The sequence below is a fragment of the Neopelma chrysocephalum genome, unplaced genomic scaffold, assembly GCF_003984885.1.
Source record: "Neopelma chrysocephalum unplaced genomic scaffold, ASM398488v2 Primary Assembly neopelma1_78942, whole genome shotgun sequence".
Taxonomy (NCBI): domain Eukaryota; kingdom Metazoa; phylum Chordata; class Aves; order Passeriformes; family Pipridae; genus Neopelma; species Neopelma chrysocephalum.
Window position 1 is genome coordinate 1 of NW_020910504.1, and position 15,262 is coordinate 15,262.

General features: G+C 38.5%; 1 protein-coding gene across 1 annotated transcript; it reads left to right on the plus strand.

The window, feature by feature from the left end:
* Positions 1-5,399: 5,399 nt before the first annotated feature.
* On the plus strand, positions 5,400-15,086 carry LOC113979397 (sodium channel protein type 5 subunit alpha-like; the record flags this gene model as incomplete). The annotated part of the gene is made up of 6 exons (XM_027706799.1): positions 5,400-5,698; positions 7,630-7,927; positions 9,364-9,496; positions 11,524-11,707; positions 11,943-12,031; positions 14,880-15,086. Coding segments are annotated over exons 1-6 (1,144 nt in total), but the record flags the coding sequence as incomplete, so codon positions are not given.
* Positions 15,087-15,262: the final 176 nt, after the last annotated feature.

Here is a 15,262-nt window from a genome sequence, read left to right on the forward strand (position 1 = left end):
TTTTTGGTCCACATTTGACAGGTTTTAACTTCAACTTGAAGACCCACCGAGCGTTAAAGCTCTCATTCATCTCTAAGTCTTTATGATTTTCTTTTGAGAAAATCTGTCTCTCATGTAATCAGTTGTTCAGGTTTACCACATGTAAACGGTTCCTCCTGTGTTTTGTGTGATTTTCTCTGTGAACAGTGATTTGAATTTGGTGGTTTTAATGGAGGATCATTGTCATCACTGTGTTTGTCTCAGACTCACTTGTGGTCTGTGCTGACTAATGAGCACCAAACCATAACCAGAAGGTGCAATAAACTCTGTAATTAACAGTCATGATCTGTCTCTGTGAGACTCTTGACCCAAATTAAAACACTCAGAAAGATATTCATATGAAATTCCATAGAATTCTTCATGAGTGGATGACATGATCTAGTTGTGGATGGCATGACTTTGTTTTGCAGTATCCATTTCTTGAAAATATGAAATGTCTTTGTCAGGCTCGGGTAATTTTCCTTTCAACTGTTATGACTGAAGTTACTGGAAGTTTTTAGCCTGTAAGTAAAATGAGTTTTATTTTTCCATTGAACTTTTGATGAATGTGTGTGCTTTCTCTCTGTAAAACACTTTCTTACTCAAACTTCCTGTGCTTGAGTGAATAATATGTGGATAGGCTATAGAATTAGGTCAGTATGCAAATTTCAGGATTAGATTTACAGATATATAAGTTGATGATACTGACATATATGTTGGAAATTTATGTTCCATTCCCTCTTGTATCCACCTGGGGTCTTGTAATTTTAGCCTAATTCACTCATAGTATCTTAATACTACAAATGTATCTTGAAGTGAGAAGGGACTTTTCAATGATGTGAATTTCAGATGTCTCACTTATATCAGGGGTTCTGTGGTCACTGAGCTGTTGAGGGAAAGGATCAATCAAACTGGAAAAGGAGGTAAATTGTGCTGGATTTGTGAGGAACTGAAATAGCTGTCTCATTCCCATAAATGGGAAAAATAGGAAGAGAAACCTTGTATGAACCCTTTTCCTTCTAAGACAGAGGAACGTGTGAAGTGTCTGTTTTTCCACCGAACAGGACGCAGATTTCCAGGATTATACCACAGAGCATTTCTCAGTAGGAGAAAGCTGGTGGATGAGGCAGCTGGGTGGAATTTGAGGATAAGAGAGTCCTGCAGTGTGCAGGAACTGCCAAATGCCTTGATATCTTAATGCCTGCATTTATCTGATCCATAATTTAAAGTAGCAACTAATGTTTAGAGTTATGGCACTGTTACAAAATATATTTAAATATGCAAAACTCTGTGGGTTTTTTCCGCTCTTGACATCTATACAATCTTGGTAATTAAACTAATGGTGGTGTGCTAATGCTACCAAAAAAATATTTGTCTAGTGCTCTGGCAATAACGAGGAAAAAGAAGAGGGTTGTACTTTGCAGTTAATGGAAGAGACCGATCCATGCCAAGAACATGGTGACTAAATTAAAGTCATTTCTATAATGAAGTTAATTTTAGTAATTTCTATAATGATCATTGTCTTTTTGTTGTTAAACTTATCCTTTTTTTGCTCAGTATTCTGAGGAATAATGAATGAAAGTGGGAGGAAAACAATGTTGTTACTATGAGGTTGGTTTTCTGCCCCCTCCCCACTCTTTCAGAAACTGCCTTCCTAATAGGAGAAAGTAGATTTTCCATGGTAACACAAGAAAAGTTACTTGTCTAAATGTTTTGCTGTTAGCAGTCAGTCCTACACTGCTGCCGAAAAAGATCTAGTTCTCTGTGCTCTCTCTTTTTAGACTGTAGATACTAGTGTTCAAAGAGGGCTCTGTTGGAGTCTGTCTTTACTCCCCGAGCCCCATTTTTCACAGGGATGGATGGAGAAGATGAAGCAGAATAAATATGTTCACGAAGAGATCTTTTTTGCATTTCATGGCATTAGGTGGTGCATCCCTATAAATGTGGGTGCTTCTGACCATGACAGTTACAGTGCCATTAGAGTGATGCTTTAGTGATCTTTAAAATTCTGTTCTCTTAATTGAACTGATCTCAAGAACATTCTCTTGCTTTCTGGAAAAATAACTTACACTGCAATTTAAAATGTCTTACTTTTGCTTGCCCCACAGGACACTTAGGGTTTTTTTTCTTTCAAAGCCACTTTTAGTTGTTTCCTTCCCTGATGGTACCTATCGAGCAAAGTGTTTGATCACTGTTTGTGTGTTTGCCAGCATTAGGGCGGTCTGGCTTTTAAGGACAGCATAGTTCCTTCAGTAGAATTCTTCCAGCAAAACCCAGAGTAACTCCCTTATTCTCAAGAAAGATTTATATCCCACTCAATAAGGAAGAAAAAAACTTTAGAGAGTAATGGATTCTGTTGATGTAACTAAGAGCAATAACTGTACTTACCATCAGGGCTTGTCGTTAATGTGTTTGTGTTACTGTCCAATACCTGTTGCTAGCAGGTTTTATACATTTATTTAAATAAATACAAGCAATTTCAGATCTGAGGATAAATGTTGTGGGGTTTTATAGTGTGATATTTAATGTATTATGGAGTCCGATCTTCTATATAAGAGATAGTATATTTGACTTTCAGATTTTGTCTGTAAAAGGTATCATGAACATACACAATAGCCTGGGAATATTGAAAAACAGAAAAGACGGAATAAAAACAAATAGTATGTAACTCTAATTTCTAACCAAAAGCTTTTACTACAAGGTAAATTTGGTGCCAATATTTAAGGTATGCCTGAAAATTCAGCTGCTTAAAACCTCAGAATGAAATGTGAAACAGGAAACCTTTTGCTTTCTTATATTTTACACATATATTTCCAATTGAAGTAAAATACCTCTTTGCTTTTAATAAGTGTAACTGTAATTTCAGCAGAAAGAAAATCATGGATTAATACTTAGGTGATTTTTCTTCAAAGGTATCACCCAAGCACTTTTCCCTCTTGTACAGTATTGTCAGTGAGATCACAAAATTTCATTTACTGCTGTCAGAAATGTAACTAAACTCCTCCCTCCATCCCTCCCCCAGGTATCGCAATACATAAGAAAACTTTCTGCGTGGGAGATGGCCAGGAAGCAAGGATGTTCTTGGGAACAGAATGGTGAAGGTGAGAAAACAAAGACTTTCTGTCTCTTTGGAGATAAAAGCCAGACAACATGAGCTTCAGAAAGCAGTGTGAAGGTTTTTTATTTTGAAGAGAATGTTGAAAGTATTTTGGTTTTGCTAAATATTTTTATACTCTGTGAAATCTCAATTGCCTATTTTCCTAATTTATATCTATGTGAATTTGATCAAAATATTCAGGGATGTGTGTGTACCAGTGTGTGTCTATACATATATAAATATGTACACATAGGTTTTTAAGTCTTAGATGTGGTTTTATTTGAGGTACAGGGAGCATCTGCATAAGCAAATGTGCCTTTAATATAGAATCACTATATGGCTGTAAATATGTAGCTCTTCCTGTAACACCCATGTGTCAGGAAAACGTTTTACTAAACACTGATATATTTCTCAAATTCATTACTGACTGCTTTTTGTCTTGTTTTGTTGTTTCAGCTTATGCATGGCATTTCTGAAATCAGCTGCAGTACTGTTTAATCTTAGTTATACTCATCTTGACATAGTGAATTTTCTTTACCTACACAAGTCTGGAATGTTTTTCTTACAAAAATGCTGGTGGGTGATTTTTTTCAGGATGTTTAAGAAGTGCACAGTCCAGCCTGTTGCATACATTTCTGATTCTGGAAGTAATGAGTGATTATATTATAGCATATTGTATTATATTGCATATTATTATTTGGATCTTTTGAATAACTTTGTATATTACATTTGTTAAAAAGACAAACCAAACCAAACAACACTCCCCAAAGAACCCCCCACCCAAGCAACCAAGTGGTAGATATTTATCCAAACAATCCAAACGCAAAGTTTTTGTGGTTTGAGGGAGCAAGTGTGAAGTAGAGAATGAAGGACAAAGTGCTAGTTGGAAGAACTGGCCGTGCTTATTTGAAACAGCAGTAGTCCTTTAGAACGTCCAAGTTTGATTTTATAAAGGACTAAAATCTCTTAGATCTGCTGATAACTGTTGAGATCTAAATAAAGAAAATTGTGATCAGAGAGCAGAAATATTTACTCGTTACGAAAACTGAGTAGGTGATAGTTGTAGCTTTTGGCAAGGTATTGTACAGCATAGAAAAGAGAGTTTTGTCTGTCCTGTTTCCTAAGGTGTTGCTCTGAGCTGCTTTCTCATTTTTTCTTCTTCCAGAATAAGAAACGAACATATCTTTATTCCTCTGCAGAAGAATTCACTGAATGCATCCTAAAACCAAACTAAGCAGTCAGTTTATTCTTTATTTTTTCAGATCCAGGTGCTCACAGGAAATATTCGGTGAGTGGCTCTTGAAAAGGGAATGGATAGAAATAATTTGGGACGCAGAAGTGGTTAGAATGTGTGCTGAAACTAGATTGAAACATAAATAAGGACATTTTTATGTTTATGTTCCTTCTAGTTTTCCTATCTCGAGAAACTCCTAAAAATGCCCCTTACTGACTTTGCTTGTGTTTTACTGTGCAGTTCTATGAGTTTAAATTGCACTTTTATGGACTGTTGGAGATCTAATGGTCAATAGTTTGATTGCTGTTACCTTACCACTCTTAAACGGAACTCTTTGTGCCTTTAGAGAGCTGAAAGGAGTTTTGGAATTCAAAATAAGCAGAATCAAATGAAAGAGTTGTGTATAAGGCTTGAATTTGTATTTTGTTTTTCAATCCAAAAGTCTAAATCTGTTAGTTATCATCTCTAGTGATAAGTCATTACCCCAGGAAACATCTTGTAAATTGTGTCTCTAACACTCTGTATTAATAGATTCATTTTTGGCATTACTTTGCTGCTCTAGCAAATTGTCCCAAAGCCCAGCTTTTCTCTTAAGAAAGTTTAATAGCAAATTGTACTTTAGTAGTGCTCAGTGTCTGCTTCATTTAATGACTTGTTGTTCACCCCTTTCTATTGCTTTGCACGTCATTTGTTCAGTAAATTTAATCAGTCTGTGTGGAATTCCTCGGGTTTTGACTTGAAAAGCTACTGTGTCATTTTTGCAGTATCCAAAGTCAGCCTTAAGCCAGTTAGACTGACCTCAAAGCAGGGCTAGCTATGCACACTGAGTTCACTTCCTCTCAAGAGGAGAGAAAGAAGTAATTTCCATTTAAAAGCAAAAGTTGAATTTGAAGCTGTGTTTTTGTATCCCTGATCCTGCTGAGAGTGGTACTTCAGAAACTGAAGGTCCCCTCAGTGCATTTGTTGAGGTGTTTGTATAAGGCACGAACCCCACTCTGCACTCTGGCCGAGTGCTGGAGTGAGATTAACTTTATTACAAAAGGTAGCAGTTTAAATACAGCGTTCAAACGTGCCACATGATCTCTCAACCGATGACAATCAAGTATTTCATTGAGCATGCGTGAGAGCCCGGAAAACTACAAATCCCATAATTCTTTATTACATGTTTCCTGCCACAATTTGTATCTGTTACTGATGGACCACTGTCTGCTGCGGGACCAGAGATATCAACACGTGGTGCAGCATTTTCAATTCTTAATTGAATTTAAATGGGAATTTCCTTCATGTCCTCTACTGGAAAGAGCAGATCTGGACTCGAGCATTGTATCTGCCTCAGCAGCCTACTTTAGGTAGTGTGTTGTTACAATTTCCTTGTAGCTACACGCCCCCAAGTTTGTTCTCCCAGGTTCTAGAAGAAATCGCATTCAGTTGTCCTTCAGCTACCTCTGGGAATGCTGCTTCTGTGTTTTCCCTCCCAGAATCAGTAACTAGGGAGACTTTTCTGTCTAATGCAAAGACTGAAATTATTTCTAAGGGTAACACTTTACCTCAGTGTCTTGACTTAAAAATTCAGCTGGTTCAGCAGCCTGTGACGAGGTGGCTGAGTTCAGCTGAGCTTCAGGAATTCCGAGTAGTCACTCTGTCTTTTTAAAACGATTTAGCCATCTGTATCACAAGGATTTTTTTCAGTCCCATATTCTTAACTTCCTCTTTCCTAACCCAAGTCACAACCTGTAAATACTTGGCAGCTGTTGAAAGGCCAAAAAGTCTGTTGTTCTCTATGAGCACTAGTATGTGGCTGGTACAGGCCTGTTGAAGAAATCCTCTCACATTGTCCATGAATGCTTGTTCAATTATGACTTCTGGTCACTGTTGCTGAAGGGAATGTCTAAGGATTTTTTGCTCTTGATCACTGCTTTTGTCAGATTCAGTCTTCACTTTTTTTTCAAAACTTCAGCTCCCGAATCCTTAATACTAAAACAATGTTTGCATTTGCTAAAACAGTTTTCTTTGCTTCATTTATTACAGTCAGTATAGCTCTCTAAAAGCTCAGTCTCTCTGTTGTCCTTAAAATTGTTTTGAAGATCAAATCGATCATCTTTGAATTATAAAAAGTTAAAAAAAAAAAAAATCTTGTTTTCACTTTATCTTTTGAGCTTTCAATTGGAAATGGGTCTGTGTGGTTTGGCAAAGTACCAGTTCTTTGGTTATATGCTTCCATTTTGTTACCATGGCAAATTCTGATCTCTGAGCTGTGGTTCCTGATCAGATCTGAACTTGCTTGTAAAGTCCCAGAGGAGGAAAAGAAAAACCACCCAAGTCCCATAAACCCAAATAAAATCATTGGGCAAAGATAATTGTTTGCATATTCTTTTTAAAGAAATATATTGGCATCTGAAGAAGAGAGCTGTAATTACAAGAGGGTATTGATTCTCTAACACATATGGTCCATAAGTGAGCTCCCAAGACAGAAATAGCACAGCTGGACCTCAGCAATCAAAAATGCAGAGTGTTTCAAAGAATTAGGTGTTGATCTTTGTTGGGTTTGTTTTACATTATTCTTTCTTTTAAATGAATGAGCTTCTAGTGGGTTTTGCCTTATATCCTGGGTGTATCAGAGCAAACACAGGGGTGGCCTCACATGGGGCACTGCGTGCAGTTCTGGGCCCTACAATTTAGAAAGGATGTGAAGGTCCTTGAATGCACCCAGAGGAGGGCAAAAAGGCTGGTGGGAGGGCTGGAAGGAATGTCCTGTGAGGAGGGGCTGAGGGCTTTGGACTTGTCTAGTTTGGAGAAGAGGAGGCCAAGGGGTGACCTTGACACTCTCTACAGCTTCCTGAGGAGGGGAAGTGGAGAGGGAGGTGCTGAGCTTCTCTCCCTGGTATCCAGTGACAGCATGTGTGGGAATGGTACAAAGCTGCACTGGGGGTGGGTTTGGGTGAGACATTAGGAAGCATTTCTTTCCCAAGAGAGTGGTTGAACACTGGAACAGGCTTCCTAGAGGGGTGGTCCATGCCCCAAGCCTGTCAGTGCTCAAGAGGACAGTGCCCTTAGGAACAGCTTTACCATGGTCAGCCCTGAATTGCTCAGACAGTTGCACTGGATGGTTGTTTTGGGTCCCTTCCAACTGAAATTCCTCTTCTGCTCTATTCTATTCTCTTTTGATGTGGGGTTTCATAGAAGTCAGAAATCATTTATCTAATAGATAGTAGTTTAAAGTTGTGCATTATTTCTGTTATTTTCTAATTGCTTGTAGCTTTTTTTCTTCAATTGCCTCTAGCACTGGAAACAAACCTTCAGAAGGGAAAATGGATCACTGGTGTTGGCCATCAGACACCAACAGCTTTCGACGTTTCACCCCTGAGTCCTTGGCAGCAATTGAGCAAAGAATTGCTGAGAAAAAAAAGCAGCCAGAGAAAGAAAAAGAGAAGCATAATTATGAAGGAGTTGAAGAACAACTTACTCCCCAGCTTGATCTACAAATCTGCAAAAAGCTGCCATCTCTTTATGGGGACATTCCATCAGAGCTCATTGGGGAACCCCTGGAGGATTTTGATCCGTACTACAGTGATCACAAGGTTAAAACTTCCAAAAGCATTTCTTTGATTTAACTTTGTCTGCTGAACTCTTAAGAGATAGTAAAAGCTCTAGTTGGGAGACTCTGGGCTTTGATTGTTCTGCAGACAGGTCTTTTGACATTCCTGACATCTTTCGGGGCAGGAGTGCTAAGGTGTGCTCTGCTTTATGCCATGAAGAGGTATCTTCAGTTCCAATCAGCAGTCAGATTTAATGATGAGGACATAATATACATGATTGATACACTTCTACAGGAAATATATTCTTGGATAAGGGATGCTTTGTTTTGCAGAGCAATTCCTATGATGCCTGGGAGGCTGAACTGCCTGTGGTATAAAGAGTACCTGTCCAAGAGTAGATCATTTTGGAATTGCAGATGCTTTCACTGAATTACAAAGATTATACCAATGAGGGGAGGCATATTTGAGATATTTCCAGCACTCTGTGTAGCAAATCCATGTATTTGCATTGTTGTAAATTAATTTTCTGTTATTATATGTCTCGTTGGCTTTGTTTATTGTGCCATATTTATATTGCAAATCCTCCATGTGATTACAAAGGAGTTGGTGTTGTTGCCTGTGGGAGTGTCTAAAGTAGATGCTGTAGGAATCCCTCCTCAATTAAATGTCTGTTGTATGATTGCTTAGTGTTGGGGGGGACTTGACCTGAAGAGCAGGAGGTTCCATGCAGTGCTGTGCTGCTGTCTTTATGAAATGACCAGCAAGGCATTGGAATATAATAATTGAATGGGAGAACATGCAGAAGACTTTGTTCTTCCAGAGATTTGTTTTCTCCAAGTAATCAAAGTAATAGTGTTGATGAAGAGAAACTGAGGCTGATTCAGTTGAAGAAATGTATATTAGGAAACTGTGTTTTTCATTCATGATATTTCATTTTTACATGTAGCACAAGTACGGAGCTGCGTGGAACTTGAGGTAGTTTAGAGGGAATTTACAGTGTTGCTTGATAATTTGGGGATGCTTCAAATTTTTGATTTTTCCTTTGGATGTCCGGGATTCTGGCAGTCCTACCCAAAGTTTATTTTGTAAATAAGGTTTTGTAGCCTATACAACTAACTATCCAAGAGTAAGGTACTTCTGAGTGTGACTGTGACCGTTGTTAGAGTCCTAGAATAGTAATTACTAGTTAATTGCTTTAAGTAGTTTAATTACTTTGACCAAGTGAATATGATCACTTGCTCTTCATTCTCATGTCTGCTTCTTCCTCTCAGGCAGTAATGTACTTTTATAGAGCTGCTGTCTTTCCTTCCAAATGTGTATGGCCAGGTCACAACTCCAAGTAAGAAAACAGGAAAGCTTTTCTCATAATTGCAGTTCGATAGAGTTCTAGATGCAGACTTCAAAACCTGAATATTTTTTTGGGGGGGAAATTTCAATTAATTTGAATATTTCATATCCTGTGAATCTTTTCTTTGTAGACTTTTATGGTGCTAAATAAAAAGAGGACTATTTTCCGGTTTACTGCCACACCTGCCTTGTGTGTCTTTGGTCCTTTTAATCCAGTCAGAAAAGCAGCAATTAAAATTCTGACCAATTCATATCCTTTCATTGGTTTCCTTTATTTGAATTTTAGAATATTCTGTGTAGTTTTCTGTCTTTCTGTTCCTCTCTTTATATGAATGTGAACATAAGCTCTGATATAGATATGGCTGATAGAGATCTTTCAGATGTTATATTGAATCTAATGTTACAACGGCTGAGATATTTCCATGATGTTGGTACAAGCTGATATTTGAAATCAATTTTGCAGATATTGGTATGAAACAACCTTTAGAGGCTATTGTATGATATTGTAGCCCTTTGCCAGAACTTGTTCGAAATCTCTGCTGTGGTCACAAGGTTAAATTAAAAACATACAAACAAACAAACAAAGCAAACCAGGGACTCCCTGGTTTTTAAGATAGGAAAGATGGGATTTCTGGTGAAGCTTTGCTGGAGGAGTCTCATGTTCTCCTAAGAAATGTGTTCCACACTCAAGTTTTGAATGTTCTGAAGAGTGCCCATCTTTCATAGTTTTGAAACAATAGAACTGTAGTTTGAGAATGTCAGAATGTGAAGGATTTGCAGGTGCAAAACCATCAAGTGAGTAGTTTCTGCTTTTTCTGCTAAACATCTCTATTCATTTGGAATTATTAATTTATGAAAATAGATCCTTTTAGTGGAGCTTATGTCAGACTTTGAATGTGTATTCCTGCTATTAAAAATTACTAAATTTACTCTTCACTTTCAATTAAACCCTACCTTTAAAAACAATGTTTATTTAAAAAACACCCCAAACAGTTTTATTAGATGTCAGGTGAACTTTTAAGAAAGAATGATTTTTCTTATGCATATTTTCACTGCCTACCACATAAAGTGAGAAAACTTTCTGAACTCCTGCAGAGCAGAGGGGAGTTTTGCTAACATGTGGATATGGAATCCCAGTTTCAAAGGACACTGGTTATTATTAATGAAGTTTTTTCAACTGGTTTTCATTAATTTATGTTTCTCATCTCTTCTGTTAAGCATGTTACATCCCACTTAAGTTCTAACTTAGTTTCTTTGGAAAACACATGAGAAGTCCTGAGCATATTCAAAACCAAAGTCATTATTTGAATGCCTATATGTTTTTTGTGTGGAAATCAGGACCTTCTGTGAACTCCATTGTTTTATAATGTAGCATTTTTTCCTTAACTTACTATTTACATGTTTTGCTGGCATTATTTTTTTTACCGTGTACCTCAATTTTTCATTTTTGACTGTACGTCAGCTTCCAGCAGCACTCAACTGGACTGAGTAAGTATCTCAGAGGCTCTATGTTCCCTCTTTTTCCATGGATATTTACATGCAGGACCGAAAAATGTAAACAAATGTGGTGATCTAATTCAGGGCCTTGAAAAATCTCAGTCAGACCTCTGAGGAAGACTGAGGATTGTTATTATATCTCCCAGTCTTTGGTGGAGCTTCAGTGCCTTTTCTCAGAGGCTCACACCATATGCCCTTTCCTCTGTGTTGGCTAATTTTGCCATCTGGTGTGACGTAGAAGATTGGCCCATTTTTTCTTTTAAGGATTGAGCCTTTTAGAGAGACTGTGGGGTAGAATTCTAATTTAACATCTCTCATTCTACAGAAGCAACTTGAATGTCTGTTATGGTTGGCTCATGCAAAAACTAGAAAGGGATAAGTGTCCATTCTGGTGGTAAGCTTGGTGATAAGAATAGCTTAATTTTCTGTAGGTTTGCTTTCCATGATAGAGTATTTCTCAGACTAAATGTATAAAATGTGCAAACTTTACAGGCTGAAATGAGCCTTTTTTCAATTGTTCTTTTGTTCTGTTGTTCTGCCAGAATGTCGAGGCTTTGTGATTTTCCAGCCTGCTTTAGAATATAAACACAGTGTTAAAAATGTTTGCTAAGGAAGTGTGAGCTCTCCTTCACCTAGAAATAACCTTGTATGCTTCTGTGAACTTTTGTGGTTGCAGATTTACTACCTGCAGTCTTACTAGAATTCAGGAACACATTTTCTTATAGCCATGATGCTTCAGAAAGTAATATAATCTGTCCTATCATAGAAAAGGCCTGAATGTGCCTGAATGTGACTCAATCTCATTAATATTTTTATTTCTATAACTTACATACACTTTTTCCTCCTCAGATGGGTTTTTACTGGCATTTATACTATTGAAATATTGATAAAAATAGTAGCAAGAGGATTTGTTTGGAATGAATTTACCTTCCTTCGAGATCCGTGGAACTGCTTGGATCTGTCTGTTACTATTGTAATGTAAGTAAAACTCAGTTGTTCTTTTACATTGAAGGGAAAAAGCCACAGATAAAATACTATTTGATGTTGCTGAAATTCCTTAGAGTGTTTGGCATCCTACCTGCTAAAGAGTTACTGTGCTTGAACCACTATTTGCATATGTGCAAAGAGAAAAATAATCATAGACTGGCTCAACATGCTTATGCTTTGAAAAGCAACATCCTGCAATTCAGTTATATGTGTTTTCATTTTATAGGTGTATTATGTCTCAAAATATAGGCAATGTTTCAGCTCTTCGAACTATCGAAGCACTGAGGATTTTGAAAGCCGTTTCAGTAATACCACGTAAGGAACAATCTTACTGATATCTTCTCCATTTCACCAGTGTGCTAATTCTGATTCCTCTCCTGTTCTTGCCCTCAGCTTCTGGTAATTTTTTGTGACTGCTGATGGGATCCCAAGGTGTGATTGTTTTACAGTCTGTAGTAACTCTCAGCAGCACCCTAACAGAATTGTTTTAATCATCTTTCCTCCAAATGACTTTGACAAAGGCAAATTTAATTTCTGCATTTTTTATCCCAACACTAATGTTCAGTTTTACTTAGTCCGATGCCTTTGTCATTTTACTTTTGTGTTCCTGGAGCAACCTCCTCTATTTGATGTGTTCTCTTAACATTACATGGTTATAGCCCCCATATTTCTGTTTCCTTAGCTTAATTAGCTTGCTAAGATTCATTGGCTTAATCTTCTCTGATTTCTTCTCAAGAATGTTGACTTCACAATATTTGAGACTTTCATTTGTTTCCTTACTGACCACAGCCACTATCTGGATTCAGTGCAACACTTTCAGCAATATCTTGCATATACCATCCAGGTACTCAATATGTTTCCAAGTCATGCCCCTAACTAGGACACCAAAGGATGATTTCAGGGTCTTCCTGCAAAAATTCATTTGAAAATCTATCTATGACTATATATGTTGTCATAATATATAGTAACTTTACCTATTCTCTGTAATTGCAAATATAGTTTTGATTTTGCTCTGGAATTATAGCAGGAATTAAACACAGAAAGTGTTTAATTTTATTGTCAGAACCACACAAAATACTTTTCCTTTCATATTCAGCATGGAGAACAGAGATCAAGTATAATTTGACTTTTTTTCTTATGAAAAATCCTGGATATCACTGTCTGCTTATATCATACCTCAGATTCAATTATTCTGCCTCAATATTGGTCTTTAATTTATATATAAGGCATTTTCTCAGAATCCCAGAATGGTTGAGTTTGAAAGGGACATCTGGAGGTTGTCTGGTCCAGCCCCACTGCCCAAGCAAGACCACTGAGAGCTGGTTACCCAGGACCAAGTCCAGAGAGCTTTTGTGAATCTCCAAGGATTGAGACTCCACAACCTCCCTGGGTAACCCGTGCCAGTGCTCAGTCACCCTCTCAGCAGAAAAGTGTTTCCTGATGTTCAGATGGAACATCTCATGTCTTGGTTTGTGCCCATGGCCTCTGGTCCTGGCACTGGGCGCCACTGAAAAGCACCTGGATCCATCCTCTTTGCATTCTGCCTTCAGATTTGTTCATATGTGGAGGAGATCCCCCCTGAGCCCTCTCTTCTCCAGGCTGACCAGGCCCAGCTCAACCTTTCCTCATGGCAGAGTTGCTCCAGTCCCTTCACCATGTCTGTGGCCATTTGCTGGACTCTGCAGTGTGTCCATGGGCCAGAACTGGAGCCAGTACTCCAGCTGTGGCCCCACCAGGGCTGGGTAGAGAGGAACAATCACCTCCCTTGACGTGCTGGCCATACTTTGCCTAATGCAGCCCAGGAAACAGTCACCCTCTTTGTCACAAGGCACTGTTGCTGGATGATGTTCAAGTTGGTGTCCTCCAGAATGTCCAGGACTCTTTCTGCCAAGCTGTGTTTGTATTAGGGGGAGGTTCGAGGATATACGGGAATGTGAAAAAACTCGACAATGTGGCTATGTATCAAAGTAACTATTTATTACAAAAAGTGGCAAATAGTGAAAAAACAGGCACTCAAGTGAAAGGGATTAGGAAGGAGGAAAAGTGAGCAAAAAAGAACCTAAAGAGGAAGGCACGACACCCTACTCACCCAGGTGTCACTTATAGGATAGTTTTACCCATTGTAATTGCTTATAAGGCCCTCGGCAGCAGCTGCGTTTTCCAAAGGATTGGCAGACTCCCACTTCAACGGCGTCCCCGATAGAAGCAACTTGGTCCTTTGTGTAGAGCCGGCCCCGAGCATGGAAAACGTATCTGCTTTTATACAATTCATTGAGCACACCTGCCCGGGGAGGTGTGGTGAGTACCGCCCCATCAGGGGTGCTCAATCCCACCCTCTTGGTTATATAAGTGCACCTCTTCTGCGCATGCATGAGAACTTTGGAAATCCCCTCACGCATGCGCAGTGTGTCTTGGGGGTCCTTCCAAACTGAGTCTGGGGGCGAGCCTTCCTCACCTCATCATCACTTTCTCCTCCAAATGCCCTTGACGAGCCATCAGCCAATCACAAACGACCAATTAAAAGAGTTTATACAAAATTTCTCCCTCCAAGGACAACTCAACTGTTTTATCAGTGAAGTTGGCAGGGAGAACTATAAACCACTGCAAGTGGCTATGGCCAAACACAGACCAAAACACCATCATCACAACTCCATCCCAGTACATGTGTTCCAACTGGCTGGTCCCCAATATTTATTTGTTTCCTTACCGATGTCGTAAATGTTCTTTTGCTTTTAAACTGGTGGCATCTGTAAGGGATTACCTTCTAAGGCAGAATTCCCCGAGGCCAGCAGAAGCTGTCCTTCACTGTAATGTGTATGTGGCACAGGGTGAAGTACTTGTTTAGTGTTAATCAAGCACAGAAACAGAAAGCTGCCCCTATTCATGAAAGACTTTGCTAGGCTACCATCTTAATTTAGAATTTGCAAGATAGCAAAATTAGTGTTAGTACTAAGCAGAAGCCAAAGAAGTTATGATTCGGAAATTTAGGGAAAAATGCTTTAGTCACTCCTATGCTTTGTTTTACCTCATTTAATACTCGGAAGTTACAAACCCATTTACTCTGACTGTTTTTAACAGACTTGCAACCGCTGTGTCTTGTCATATGGGAATGTCACTGCATTCCTCTTCTCATTTTGCATATTATTGGACCTTTTTTTTCTAGGTTTGAAAATCATGGTAAATTCAATTGTTGAATCCGTTAAGAAACTTGCTGATGTCTTGATCTTGACTGTATTTTGCTTGAGTATATTTGCTCTAATAGGCCTCCAGCTTTTTATGGGCAATTTAAGATTCAAATGTGTCCTCAATAAAACTGTGTACAATGACTCATTATGTAAGGATCCCAAGATCTATGTACCAAGTGATGAAGGTAAATGTTATTCTTTTCTCTCTTTACATAATCTATGTATCTTCCCATGTATGTCTTGATTTTTCACACAGATGTTAAACTATAGTTGCATGTATTTCTCCCAAGAAGGAAAACCCTTCCATTTGCACGAGTCTTAATAGGAAGTCTCTGGGACAAGTGAATGTGAAATTAGTGAA